The following is a 15,426-nucleotide window of genomic DNA, read 5'->3' as shown; positions in this document are numbered from 1 at the left end:
GCTGTATAGTTCCTTCACATCCTTCAGGATCCTTCCAATCTAATAGCATTGCACTTCTATCGGGATTAGTCGCCACTCCTAGGCCTCGAAGCGATTGAGTGGCTTGTTGTAATGGCCAATGTTTTGGCCATTCTTGACGAGAGATGATGCTAAGGTCTGCACCTGTATCCAGTAGCCCATTAAATTCATGTCCTTGAATATTTAGTTTTAGCATGGGGCGAGAATCTAAATTTAAAGAAAGCATAGCCCAGTCTACACCTGTGGAGCCTAATCCCTTGGAACCTCTTTCTACAACATGACTGGAAAATTTATCATGTAGGCTTGGTATTATTAGTAACTGTGCTATTCTATCTCCTGGTGAAATTACTGATATACCCTTTGGAGAACTGGCTATAATTTTTATTTCACCTTCATAATTGGAATCAATTACCCCAGGACTTATCAAAAGTCCTTTTAGAGTAGAAGAGCTGCGTCCCAATAATAAGCCTACTGTTCCTTTGGGAAGAGGTCCTTTTACCCCTGTGGGAATGATTTGAACTCCCATCTCTGGAGTTAGTACTGATTTGGTGGAGGCGCAGATGTCCAACCCTGCGCTCCCTCTGGTTTGTCTGATGAGGGATCTGATGTGCTGGGCACTACCCTGACGGGGTTGCTGGGGTTGCTGGGTTCCTCCAGTGCTCCGTATATTTGTGGTTTGGGGCCCCGGAGCATTGGGGCCCCCTGTCCATTTTTTGGCAACGGAGCCCGATGCCTTTGTCCACGATATTGTGGATAAACACCTTGTCCTTGTTCGTTTTTTGATAATGGAGTACCCTCTATGGTGGTTTGAGGACGGTATTCATTAGCCCAATATAATGGAGTACCCTCTATGGTGGTTTGAGAACGGCATTCATTAGCCCAATGTCTCCCTCTACGGCATCGTGGGCAAATACCCGGTATTCTACTTGTTTGATACCTAGTTTTGTTAAACCCTCCTCCTATGGGGCAATTCCTTTTAAAATGTCCTGTTTGTTGACAATTGTAGCATGTTCTTGGCCTGGCATCTAAAGCCTGTTTTACTGCAGCTGCCACAATTTGCCCTTGTTCATTAATGTCTCTGGCATCTAAAACCTGTTTTACTGCAGCTGCCACAATTTGCCCTTGTTCATTAATGTCTCTGGCATCTAAAGCCTGTTTTACTGCAGCTGCCACAATTTGCCCTTGTTCATTAATGTCTCTGGCATCTAAAGCTTGTTTTACTGCAGCTGCCACAATTTGCCCTTGTTCATTAATGTCTCTACATAATTTAATATATGTGTTTAAATCTTCCTGTTTCCATGATCTAATGATATCTCTACACCAACGATTCGCTTGGTCATAAGCCAGTTGTTTTATAAATGGCATTGCTTGTTCTGTATTCCCAAAAACTCTGGTAGCTGTTTGAATAAGCCTATCTACAAATTCAGCGTAAGGTTCATTAGCTCCTTGTATTACCTTAGATAATTGACCTTGTAAACCTCCATGTTCTTGTAAAGTCTTCCATGCCCTAACTGCATCTACAGCAATTTGTAAATATACACCAGGATCATATGCAAGTTGTTGCTGCCGATCCTCATAAGGTCCCTTTCCTAACAACATATCTAGATTTCTCTGAGGATAACCAGCTGCTGCATTTCGACTAGCCGTCTCTTTGCAAAATTCCTCATTGGCAACTTTCCATAACAGGTATTGTCCTCCATTTAGCACAGCTTTACACAAACTAGCCCAATCTGCTGGCGTCATGCTTAAGTTGGTAATGGATTCGACCAAGCTTACAGTGAAGGGTGCTTGAGGACCATAGGTTGTTACAGCCTCTTTTAGCTCCTTCACTGATTTGAAATTTAAACCCTGGTAAGTTCGCTGCCCTCCTACCTCAAATACAGGGCATACTTGAGATCCTGTCTCAGGATCCCAACTATCAACTGCGGGGGTTGGGAGTCTCTTAGCATATGGAGGTGGTGCTGTTGATTGGACACTTATGCCCTCTGGTGATAGAGTGCTGTTAGTAGCAGTCTCTAGTAGAGGTGGCGCTGTTGGTTGAACACTTACGCCCTCTGGTGATAGAATGCTATTAGTAGCAGTCTCCTGTAGAGGCGGTGCTGTTGGTTGGACACTTACGCTCTCTAATAAAAGGGTCTTATTAGCAGTCTCCTGTTTTAACTTTTCCCCTGATAGATTTTTCTGCTCTAAACTTTCTTCCTCTGTCTCACTATCTCGAAAGACCTTCTCTTTCACTTGAATCTTTTCCTCTTTCTGACTAACTTGAGAGACTTCCTCTTCTACTTGAATCAATATGTCTTCTTCTTCCTCTACCTCTGTCTGAACTGAAGGCTTTGGACTAAGCAAACCAGATACCAACGTCCACAATGACAATGTGCCAACTGGCAGAGTCCCTGGGTTGTTCTTTTCTATTCTTTTTAAATCTTCACCATGATGGTTCCATTGTGATATATCTAACAACTCCTCCTTAAAAAGCCATGGGCTATATTCTTGTATTATATCAACGTATGCCCTGACTGCTCTTGGTTTTACTGGGAAGCTTCCTTCCTCTAACAATTTACTTAACACTCTTTCGGTTTGTTTTTTACTAATTGCTGATCCCGTATTTCTACTATAATACAACCCAACAAGATGACGCCAAACAAAACCGAGACAGAATCCAATAAAAAGGGAACCACACAAAATCATTATAACAGCCTTTCTATCCTCCTGACATATGCATCCGTCCTTTCTCCCTATGTTTTACAAAGAAGAACATGATCACTCAGAAGTTGAGGGTAGAGCCTAGGGAATGTTGGATGGGGGAAGTTTCTAGTACCTATTGAGCAGGGATAGAAAGATATAACACAGGGCTAGGGTTGTAGCTCAGTGGCAGAAAACTTGAATAGCATGTGTAAGGCACTGAGTTTGATCCTCAGCACCACATAAAAATAAACTGATAAAATAAAGGCATGCTGTCCTCTTCAAGTAAAAAATTATTTAAAATTTTTTTAAAAAGAAAGATACAATGCAGGCTATGGAACAGCAAATCTCTTCATAGTTGCACTGAGAATATCAGCAAATACAAAATATTAAATATTCTCACCACTTCTCCCTCCAGTCTCAACAGAGATAAGGTCCTGAAAGGATATGGATTACAACTACCATATCATTTGTTGTATAAAATGGGTTATTTTGACCCATGAACAACCACCGATATAGTCTTGGGAAATCTGAGAGAATACATTCCCCAAGTTGTGAGCTCATCCAAGTGCATTTTGAGGAAATTTTCAATGTTTTAACTGAGGATATTCTTACTCATTCCCTTTTGTGAGATTCTGCCCTTGGGGCCACTTTGGGTCCTGGAGTTCAGGACCTCTCCGGAGCTGTAGCAGTGGGTGCAGAGAAGGGGGGACAATGTTTCTGCCTCTCAGAACAGGGTGTTGCTTTTATGTGATGTCCTAGAGAGGAATCAGCTCTGAGAACAGACTGTGCTTAGGCAGGACCTAGGTCAAGGTCACCTATCTTGGATCCCCTACCAGGAGTCAATTATAACACCCTGGTCCTGCTGAGGCTCTATACTTAGTCATCTTTTATCATCTACACTCCACTCACTGATGTAATTTATCTGATTATGGGTGTCTGTCTCTCTGTGACTGAACTCCTTGAGCTCACTACCCTAGTGTCCCTAACTCCCCTGGCACAGAGGCAGCTGCCTCATGGCATTTGATAGGAGCATGGACTAGTCATTTCATCAACAGATATTTCTGAAAGTGTGTGAATGTGCTCATATCACTTCTTCCAGCATGTGTAGTAGGAGAGTAAAGCAGTGCAGATTAAAATTTTACATCTCTTTTTCTACTCAGAATATTGGGGAGCTACAACATGGACGTGAGTGTTAGCACATCTTTTGGAGTTAATGTCAATTCCCTCAACAATCCACAAGATCCATTTGTGAAAAAAGCCAAGAAGGCCCTTGGTTCAGATGTATTCCATCCAATTTTTCTTATACTTAGTATGTGGATCACCATTTCTTTTTTTCTTTTAAAATAACAACTTCATTAAGATATTATTTACATACTATATGATTCCTTAAAAATGTAAAATTCCATAATTTATAGCATGATAAATGATATGTGCAGCCCTCACCATTGTCAAAACTCAGAAAACTAATTATCTTTTAACTGTCAGCTTTCAAAATCATTTACCCTAAACAAACACTACTGTATTTTCTATTTCTTTAGCTTTGCATATGATGTATACATTATAAAAATGGTGACATGGTATATGTGGTCTTTTGTGATGCAAAGTGATATCATTTAGCATTTTGTTTCCAAGTGAAATGTATATCAGTACTTCATATTTATGGCCAAATAATATTCCATTGTATAGATATACTACAATTTAGTTATCCTTTCATCAGTTGATAGACATTTAAGTTATTTCGACCTTTTGGCCTTTGTGAATGGTGCCGTTATGAAAATTAGTGTGAAACTTGTTTGTGAACTCTAGTTTTCAATTTCATCTGAGTGTATACTCAGGAGTGAAATTGCTGCCTTACAAAGTACTTCTGTCAGTGTTTTCCATAATAGCTGTACCATTTAATATTCTTACCAAAGTGTATGAGGGTTCCAATTGCTTCACTTATTTTCTAACACTTCCTGTTTCCATCTCTTATTTTAGACATTGTAGGGGATGTGAGATGGCAACTTATGTGGTTTTGATTTGCATTTTCCTGTTGGTTACTGATAGCAAGCAATGTTAATCACTTTTTTATTTGTTCTTTTTAGATATGCATGACATATTTATAACAACATAAAGTATACCTTCTTCTAATTAGGATGCCAGGCTTGTGGAGGTACATGAGATGGAAATTCACTATTAGGTGTTCATATATGTACATAGGAAAGATAATGCAGATTCATTATTTTAAAGAATGTCTATCCATATCTTTTGCCCACAATTACCTGAAGTATTTGTCTTTTTGTTCTGAGGCTTAAGAATTTTACTGGTGTGAGTCTGTACTATGTACAAGCAGAGGAAGGAAATCTTGTGCTCCATTTGTGTACAATGTGTCAAAATGCATTCTACTGTGAGTCCTACAACTTTAGTCTCACTGTCATGTATAACTAATTGGAAAAAATTAAAAATAAAAGAAAAAATAAATTTTAATTAATTTAATTGAAAAAATACTTTTTCATATATTCCTTACACAGTTTCTTACACATTATGATTTGCAACATGTTTTTCCTATTCTATAGATATCTTTTTACTTTCTTGATAGTGTCCTTTGAAGCACAAAGTTTTTAGCTTTTTGCAGTTTATTCCTATCATGGGAGGTATTACATATCCCAACCATTAAAATGAATGAGCTGGATTTCAAAATCTTAAAATGTATTAATCTCAAAGCTGTAGTGTTCACAAAAGAAAAGCAATTGAGTGTAGATGCATGCAATTGGATGCCATTTATATAAATGTTAGAAACTCAACAGGTCTTGGAAACTTAACATTTAAACAATATATAATTTATGTCATTTTCTTTTATTGTTTGTGCTTCAAGTATCAAACATAAAAATTGATTGAAACCATATGGACTTACATACTTTTTATTGTTTACTACTAAAAATTGTAGTTTAGCTCTGATATTAAGGTTGCCCAACCATTTTAATTTAAGTTTTACATTCAGGGCCAGGTGAGGACAACATGTTATTCTTTTGCATGTGGCTATCCAGTTGTTTCAGCACCATTTTTTAAAGAGTGTCTGCCCCATTCAATAACCAGGGCACCTTTCTCAAAATTCCATGTGCCATAGATATGTGAGTTAATTTCTGGACCCTAAATCCTATTCCATTTACCTATATGTTTACCCATCTTCTAGGACCACATTTTATTTTTGCTTTGGAGTAGGTTTTCAAATCAAGAAATGTGAGTCCTACAACTTTAGTCTCACTTTCCAACATTATTTTAGCTATTCTGTGTCCCTTTGAATTCTATGTGAATTTTAAATCAACTTGTCTATTCCTCAAAAAAGCCAGCTAAGATTCTGTTACAAATGCATTAGGATCTGCAAATCAATTTCAATACTATTGCCATTTGGACAATATTAAGTTTTCTGATCCACAAACCTGAGATGTTTTTCCTAGTCATGTAGATCCTCTTTATTTTATTTCAACAATACTTTGTAGTTATTATTGTGCTTGTCTTGCACCTTTGTTAAATTGATTCCTATGTATTTTATTCTTTTTAATGTCATTGAATATAGAATTATTTTTTAATTTCTTAGTTTTTCTTTTGGGTTGCTTATCACAGTGTAGAGAAATGCAGTTCATTTTTGTGTACTGATCTTGTATCATGAAATGCTGGTGAACTTGTTATTACTTACAGTACTCCAAGAGAAGTGGTGAGAGAGGGATGCTTGTTATGTTCTTGATTTGGGGTGAAACTATTACATTATTAAGCTACAAGTTGTCATAGATATCCTATATCAGGTTTACAAAATTTCATCCTAGTCCTAATTAGCTGAGGGTTTTATCACAAAAGAATGATTTTTGAGGATTATTTTTCCGGGGGGGAGGTTGGTTTTGATTTTTACCAAATGTTTTTTTCTGCATCAATTGAAACAATCCTCTGTGTTGACATTTTATTTCATAAATTTGGTGTATTACACAACTATTTCCTGTGTTGTCATTGCTTGGTGTTAGTATTAGGGTAATATTGGCCTTTTAGACTATATTCAGAAATGCTCTTTTAATTTTGGAAGTGTTTGTGAATAATTGGTATTATTTCTTTATTTTGTAGAATCTATTATTAAAACAATCCAGATCTGGGCTTGTATTTGTGAATAATTTTCTATTACTAATGCAATCATGTTACATTTTACAAGTTTATTCAGGTTGTATATTTACTTCTCAATCAATTTCTGTAGTTTGTGTTTGTTAGGATTTTCTGCACAAATATATGTGAACAATTAAATTGTTAGAATTATTTAATAATACTTCTCCAATGTTAGTAATAAATTCTCCTTTCATTTCTCTTGCTATTCATTTCTTTTTTAATATTTATTTTATTTTTAATTAACATGTATGAGTTATGCAAATAAATGGGGTTCCATGTGATGTCTTAACACATATAAACAGCATACACATATGAAATAGAGCTTTTCTTTATCCACCTTCTGCCATGGCTCTTTCCAACCTTTAATAATCACTATCATACATTCAGGTCAAATATTTTTACCTTCCACATATGAGAAAGAACATGTGATACTTGTACAGATGTGTCTAGTTTAGTTCATAAGCTGAATGTCCTCTAATTCTATCCACTTTTAGCTACAAAATACAGAATTTCATTCTTCTTTATGGATGAATGTTCCATTTGTCATATATGTATGTGTGGGTATATATATTTTTTATTATAATATATATTATAAATACATAATTTTTATATTATAATATACACTAAATATATATATATATCACTTTCTTTATCCATGCATTGATGGATACCTAGATTTTATGCACATCTCAGGTATTCAGAATAATATAGAAATAAATCTAGATGTATAGATGTTCCAATCATTTAGATAATGAATAAATTAATATAAAATATGTTTTATATATCTATAGAGTATTACATTTATAAGTGATATATATTTCCATAATATAACAAATTTTAAAAGAACTTGATGACCAAACTCTCAAGTAATCTAGTTTAAAAAATAGGAAAATGCTCCAAATAGTAATTTCTCAAAAAATGAAAATAAAAATAAAAATGATTTAAAAATACATGAAAAAACTATTCAATATCACTTGGTGTCAGGGAAATGAAAATCAAAACTACAATAAGACATCATCTCACCCTGGTTAGAATGACCATTATCAAAAAAAGAAAGAATGCATGAAAAAATAACAAATGCTGGCTAGATGTGAAGAAAAAGTTCTCTTACATATAGTAGGTGGAAATTCACACCATTCTGGAAAAGAGTGTGAAGATCCCAAGAATAAATAAAAGTAGATATACCTTCTGATCCAGATGCTCCCTTCTAGTACATATTGAGAGAAAATATTATCATATGAAACTGTTATCCCTTTGTATTTCTTGGTCAATCTGGCTAATGGTTTGGCGATTTATATGACATTTTCAAAGGGGTAAGGTGACACCTTTTGTTTTCGTCAATTTTATTTCTTTTCTATTTCATTTGTTTCAACTTGGGTTTTTATGATTTTCTTCCTTATTCTTGCCTTTTGTTTAATTTCCTCTTTTCACCATTTTATGATTTAACTTAGACTATTTACTTGAGAACTCTCTTTTATAAAACGTATACATCTGTAGATATATGTTTATGAGCACTGCTTTTGCTACTTCTCCTAAGTGTAATATAACATGTCTTCACCTTAATTCACCTAAAAACAACTTCTAGTTGCCTCAGGATACCATCATTGATGCTTGACAGCTGTATCTGAAAGTTCTACAGTTAATTTCCACTTTGGTCGGAGTTTCCTGATTTTCCATCTGTTATTGATTTATGGTTTCATTTCTTGACAGCTGAGGAACATAGGCCAAATTGTACCTATCCTGCCTACATTTCCTTCCTCAATGCATAATTAAATATAGCACAGACTATGAACTGGTTTACCCAGAGACCCTATCCCAATAAACAAAAGGGTAAGGGGCCAGGGAATTTAATCCTTTCCTTTGCTCAGTCCATTTGCATTAATGGAGCTGCTGATCCACTGCAATGGTGGCTGCAACCCCATGTATGAAGTGCCCTTGCTCAGACATGAACTAGACACCAAGTACCAGCCACAGAGGGAATGGCTGCTGGTTGAGAAAACTGATGATTTTTCTCTTCTGTATTTTTTAGAAAATGATCAATGCTCCTGGGATGTTTCCTTTTCATCAAGGTTTCTCTTTATTTTTTCTTTCACTTTCTTTCTAGTGATATTTCCATTCCTTAGACCAATGTTTCAAGCATTAAATGTCTACAGGTTTTCAAAAAGTGTTCTGGATTTTTAAAAAAAATGCTGTAATGAAGAGGAAACAAAAACACCTAGAAAATAAAGAAAAGGTAAAACCTGGTCATGGTGACATGACAATGTTCGCTTTCTGATCATTTATTTACCATGTACATCTGACTTGTGCATATACAAATGTACATGTAATTTTGTAAGTGGTGCTGGGGATTGAATCCAAGGACTCATGTATGCTAGGCAAATACTATTATCACTGAGCTTCATTCCCCAGTCCCTCTCTGTACATTTTTTAAAGTTGATGGAATACTTTAAGATTTGCACTGGAGAATTTTTACATTTTGGTTAGAATTAAGATCAAATTTAAAAAAGGCAAACTGATAATGAGTAAGATTTACAATGTTTGATACAATAATAGACATGATGTTATGTCTTGAAAGAAATATCATTCAAATAAAAACCTTATCATTTCCCTCCCATTCAGTAAACTGTAAAAATAAAAATCCTATTTCAAAATGATTTTACTGTTAAAAAGTATTCCCCAAATCTTAGACTGGTGAACAATCATTGCAATTTCAAGCCATTTACATCTTAGTTGGCACATTCTTCAAAGGAATGTCCTATTGGGCACCTGGTGAAGTATGTGTATATTAAATCTGAGTCTTTTCATGTCCACAATCAGGCCGTGCTCTTCAGTGATCATCAAGGTGATATGCTAACCCAGCTTTGCCTTCTGCTTTGCCTGGAGGTCAGCACAAAAATGTCTCCAGGTCAGGGAGGCAGGACAGCCATCCCCAAGTGTGACTAAATATTGACTCATGTACCTAATGGGTGGAGAATTTGATGATACACAAACAAAAGCTAGTAATCATATTTGAAACTACCAAGTGTATTCAGTGTGGCCATTGAATAAGAATTAAGGCAAACTAAAATAATTTAAGTCCAGGACCACTTCGTGGGCAAGCAGGTGTGACAGGAGAAGGAGACAAACCCAGCATTAGGAAGAGCAAAGACCAACAGATATTGGACACCATAGCTGGATTTCTCTCAGGAAAATATCCTGTTTTTCATGGTTTATACATGCATGTTTTTTCCACTGGTAGGTTGTGCAACACTAGCCAGAATTCTGGACTTAAAAGATCCATATTCTAAGAAGTGAGGTGAAATGCTACATTCCAGATTTACTTCTGACTTTATGACTTATTTTGTCATTTCCATTTCCATTTCTGCTTCCACACCGCATTGATTTTCTCCAGTTAATGATTGATTCCCAGAATTCCCAAGACAGGGAGCCCTACCAAGGTAACAAAGAATGTTTTATGGTCCATTGACAGGGAAATTCAAATAAGCAAATTATCCTGAAAATGTACATGTTTTCTAGAGAAAATAGATTTCCACCAAATTGCAGGAAGATACACATTTGGATATTGCAAATGGTGCCCACATGTACTGTCTAGAATCATACAGGTGTAACAAGGCTCAAAAATTGAAGGGAAACTAGGAGAAAGCATTTCAGTCATGAAGTTAGTCTGTTGTCTTTTTACCATCGACATCAGAACAAATGCTGATTCACAACCTCATTTAGATGCACTGAATCAGAACCTCTGCCTGGATATTTGCATTTGTACATCCAATCAGGAGGTTCACTGTCCCAGTAGTGGTGAGGGTCAATGGCAATACTGGGTGAAAATGTGTTCACTAGCTTCATCTGATATTAAGATTAACTTTTCCCATGTAATTCATAAGAATGTTTTGGGGGAAACCTCTTATACTGTGTAAACATCCTATTCCTCAGCATACTTTCACCAACTAATTTTATCATACATGGATGATTTTTGATAGAAAGCATTTGAATTATGATGTTTACAAACTGCTGTCTTTATCATTCTATCATCTACCATACATTTATGAGTTGGTATTAGATTGTAAGAGAGTTCCATTCTTATTTATGTCAGTATGATGTTATATACTATGAATTTATTCTCTTGCTATCATTTTTTATTTTGATGGTCAAATTCTCTTGGGCTTAAGTCTTTTAACAACTTTTTCCTTCTCCTTCTATTCCTCCTCCCTCTCCTGTTCCTCATCTTATATTTTGATTGTTAAAATTGACTATATTTTATAGCACTTTTAGTTTCATAACAATACTGAAAAGAAGGCATAGAGATTGCTATATCAATTTTTTGAACCATCACAGATAAGTCACCTTACCCATAAGTTCATAGGTGAACTTAAGGGTTCTTGAGTTTGTACATTCTATCAGTTTTGATAACTATATAATGATATATATCCACATTGTAGAAACATATACAGTATTATATATGTTTTCTCATATTGTTTTGGGAGAACATTCTTGCTTTCTGGTGCAAGAAACTCTAGGTTCCTTGTCTATTTCCTCTGATCAGGCCTGGAACCACCAATTTTTTCTAGAAGCCCTGGCTCCTTTAAGTGAGAGACGGTATTAGAAACCAAAATCTGGAAGTGTAATGTCACCATTACTACTGTAGTTACTTCTATATCATTTCTCTGAACAGAGATATTAAAATAAAATATATTAGTGCAGACTGAGCAATATAAATATTTCTATGTGAGACCATGTACATGGTTTAAACAGTACTCCTCTCCCAGATTCCACTACAACTTTCTGTGGTGAATCAAGTACTAAATATACGTATTGTTCATACAGTAAGCACTGGACACGTGGCTACAAAGCTTTTGACATGTAGGTAATGTTACTGAAGAAGTGTACTTTCTATTGTTATTTAGATTTAATACATTAAAATTTAAATTTAGATAGACACATATGGTTAGTGGCTACCAGATTGTGCTGAACAGTTGTAACTTAAGATTATAATCCAATTTCATTTCAGTATCATTGGGTTTATGCCAGTAGTGGGGAAAACTTGGTTTGAGTTTTTCCACAATAGCATCATAGAACGCTTCCTTAAGCTAGAATTCCATGTAGATCTTTCTCACACTCATTTTGCATTATTTTTTGTTATGAATTACATGGTTGGAATGTATACCATGTTTCTTTCAGGTATTCGAGTATCAACAAATTCTAATCATTTCTCCAATCAATGAGATGAATACTTGAATGTGACTTTTCAGGAGAAAAGTCAAGAGAAACAACACCTTCTATCACAAAGGCTATTTGATGATTATGAAGTTCAGCAAATAGAGGGGATGTGTACTAGGAAAGATGACATTCAGCCCAAGATTGATAAGCAATGTTAATTCCACTCACTGAACCCCATCGTCATATGGCTTCTGCCTAATGCCCTGTATCAACACATTTTTTCTTGTGTGATTTTAATACCACTCATTAAACTCTGGTTAATCACTACTCTTCTGTTTTTTTTTTCTCTGTATAGTTTCTGCACACCCTGAGATCATCCATTTTGAAGACTGGTTCCCCAGGTCTTCTATTACCTGATGATTCTTAGGCTAGTTTGTGAACAGAGTGGACCCTAACTCATGAAAGTTCAGATTTCAATTTGGTACCTCTAGAGCGAACCTTGAAACTCTGTGTTTCTAATAAGCTCCTTGAAGCTGTTGATGCTGCTGGTCCATGGACCAGAGTTTGTGTAGAAAAATTTTTCTGTGGCTTAGTATAGTTCTGTAAATAATGGCCTTTATTTTCCCTGCAAAGATGCCAGTAGTGTAAATGCTTTCAAGGTTCTTCAACCTACATTCTAGATAGAGTAAGTTTATTTTTTTCCCAGGAGAAGAGTGCTACCCACTATTTATAGCTAAACGACTTTCATGATATGCAAGGCACATTTGAAAAATACTGTTTGTTTGACATCCATACTGTCCCTTGAAATCACCCAGTTGTGTTCGTGGTGAGGGGATGGCAGAATGAGGAAAATTATGAATTGCTCTTCCAGTTTTTCCTCATGGAATTTTGGATCATCATTCTGATTTATCTTCATGTAAACTGTAAACTGTGCATGGACCTGCTTAGACTAAATTGTCTTTCCTCTCCTTTTAGGTCTATCTGATCTGGAGATTGCAGCTCAGTCTATTATCTTTATCATGGCTGGCTATGAAACCACTAGCACCACTCTTTCATTTATTATGTATGTACTGGCCACCAACCCTGATGTCCATAAGAAGCTTCAGAAAGAGATTGATGAGACTTTGCAAATAACATCAGTGAATGGCACCTGGAGGGAAGAGGTGAGGTAAAATCTCTGGGCATCTCAGTGTGCCATTGGGCAGTTCTAAAATCATGATGGTTAGTAAATGCTTTGTAAATGCTATGGAATATTACCAATATGAGTTATTTGAGGAGCTCTGAAAACATCAGTGTACTGTGTCAACAGAGTTTTAAGTCATTTCCAAATCTTAATTCACAAAAATTTCTTTCTTGCCAGACACCTGTTACATATGATGTACTATTTGAGATGAAGTATCTGGACATGGTCGTGAATGAAACTCTCAGATTATATACAATTATTGAGAGAATTGTGAGAGTGTGTAAAAAAGATGTTGAACTCAATGGGGTGCTCATTCCCAAAAGAACAAATGTGGCTATACCAACATATAGTCTTCATCAAAACTCCATGTACTGGCCAGAACATGAAAAGTTCTACCCTGAAAGGTACAGGGCTCCTGAGAAAGGAAATCCACCCTTAAGAGGCTGTTTCACACATATTCTGAGGTCTTTTAGTGCAGATGGCATACATGTGATTTTAAAATTTTCTTGTTTTAAGAAAATTTTAAGAAGTCTTTTACAAAGTGGTAATTGTTTTAGAAAACAAACATTAGAAAAAATAAATGACTATAGCCATTTAAGGCTCTAGAACATCACAATAAGCCCTATCTATTATTAATGTGATAAATGTCAGTATGGACATTTTTATATAAATGTGTAGTTTTTAAGGACTGAAATGCTATCACATTTCATTTGATGTTGAACTGTTTTTTATTTTATTTAACAGTAATCTATAAACCTTTCTGCCACTTGACCACTCTCTTATTTTAGGTGCTTATATTTTTTAATCATTTTAGGGTTTTTGTCCTGTTCACTTTAGCTCCTTGAATTTTCTACCAGCTTTAGGAAGCACATCTATCTTCCACTTGATTAAACATTGCTTCCTGGTTTCTCCAGCACAACTGTTAAATACAAGTTAAGGCCTGAGAACCCTCCCTCTCATCCAGATGGTTTAAGCAGCCTCACTGAGGATGGAGAGAGCTCAGATCCTCTGAGTCTTGTCTCTGGAGTGTTCTGGGCCAGCTTCTCATACTCTCCACAGTTGATGACTCTTTCAAAGCCAAGTAACCTGCCCCCAAGACACCTGAGATATTCATCCTTAAATATGTCTTGACTTTGGCCTTCTGAAAATTTGGATCCAACCTCACAGTTTGCACTCTGGAACGAGTTACTCTTTTCCTGTTTTTGTAATAAAGAGCAAAATAGAGAAACTTTTAAGGGTAGTGTCTGGGGGGTCAGTTGGCATGGGATCAAGACTTCTCTTGGCCCCTAACTCTACACTTCTTGCTTAGAGTGACCTTGTCTTGTTGGTTATGAGTTCCTCAATGCCAGTTTCCTCCAATTTCAGCACTTCCAACTTTTGAACTTCACATCCATATTGTAGCTCCGCAAAATTCTGAGTAGCGAAAAAAATGTAAAATTTTAATCTGCTCTGCTTTACTCTCCTAGTACACATGTTGGAAGAAGTGATATGAGCACATTCACACACTGTCAACAATATCTGTTGAACAAATGACTAGTCCATGCTCCTATCAAATGCCATGAGGCAGCTGCCTCTGTGCCAGGGGAGTTAGGGACACTAGGTATTGAGTTCAAGGAGTTCAGTCACAGAGTGACAGACACCCATAATCAGACAAATTACATCAGTGAGTGGAGTGTAGATGATAAAAGATGATTTAAGTATGGATCTTCAGCAGGACCAGGGTGTTATAATTGACTCCTGGTAGGGGATCCAAGATATGTGACCTTGACCTAGGTCCTGCCGAAGCACAGTCTGTGCCCAGAACTGATTCCTCTCTAGCACAACACATAAAAGCAACACACTGTTCTGAGAGGCAGAAACATTGCCCCCCCCCTTCTCTGCATCCACTGCTACAGCTCCCGAGAGGTCCTGCACTCCAGGATATGAATTGGCCCCAAAGGCAAAATCTTGCAAAAGGTAATGAGTAAGAATATCCTCAGTTAAAATATTGAATATCTCCTCAAAATGTACTTGGGTGATCTCACAACCTGGTGAAAATATTCCCTTCAGATTTTTCATTACAGTATTAGAGGTTGTACATGGGTCAAAATAACCCATTTTATACAACAAATAATGTGGTAGTTGTAATCCGTATTCTTTCAGGACCCTATCTCTTTGGAAATTGGAGGAAGAAGTGGTAGGAATATTTTATATTTTTCATTTTGCTGACATTCTCAGTGCAACCATGAAGAGATTTTTTGTTCCATAGCCTGCATTGT

At 36.2% G+C, this 15,426-nt stretch overlaps 1 protein-coding gene across 4 annotated transcripts in view; it reads left to right on the top strand.

Moving 5' to 3' along the window:
- LOC144367644 (cytochrome P450 3A4-like) overlaps positions 1-13,939 on the top strand; it is a 165,318-nt gene extending 151,379 nt beyond the window's left edge. For all 4 annotated transcript variants that reach the window (XM_078024762.1, XM_078024761.1, XM_078024759.1 and 1 more), the window contains one exon: positions 12,961-13,939. In XM_078024762.1, the coding sequence (XP_077880888.1) occupies positions 12,961-13,157 (197 nt within the window). In that variant the 3' untranslated portion in view covers positions 13,158-13,939. The remainder of the gene's footprint in view (positions 1-12,960) is intronic.
- Positions 13,940-15,426: the final 1,487 nt, after the last annotated feature.

The sequence above is a fragment of the Ictidomys tridecemlineatus genome, chromosome 10 (assembly GCF_052094955.1).
Source record: "Ictidomys tridecemlineatus isolate mIctTri1 chromosome 10, mIctTri1.hap1, whole genome shotgun sequence".
NCBI lineage: Eukaryota > Metazoa > Chordata > Mammalia > Rodentia > Sciuridae > Ictidomys > Ictidomys tridecemlineatus.
Note: the sequence above shows the minus strand (reverse complement) of the source record. Positions and strands in the feature narration are given on the sequence as shown.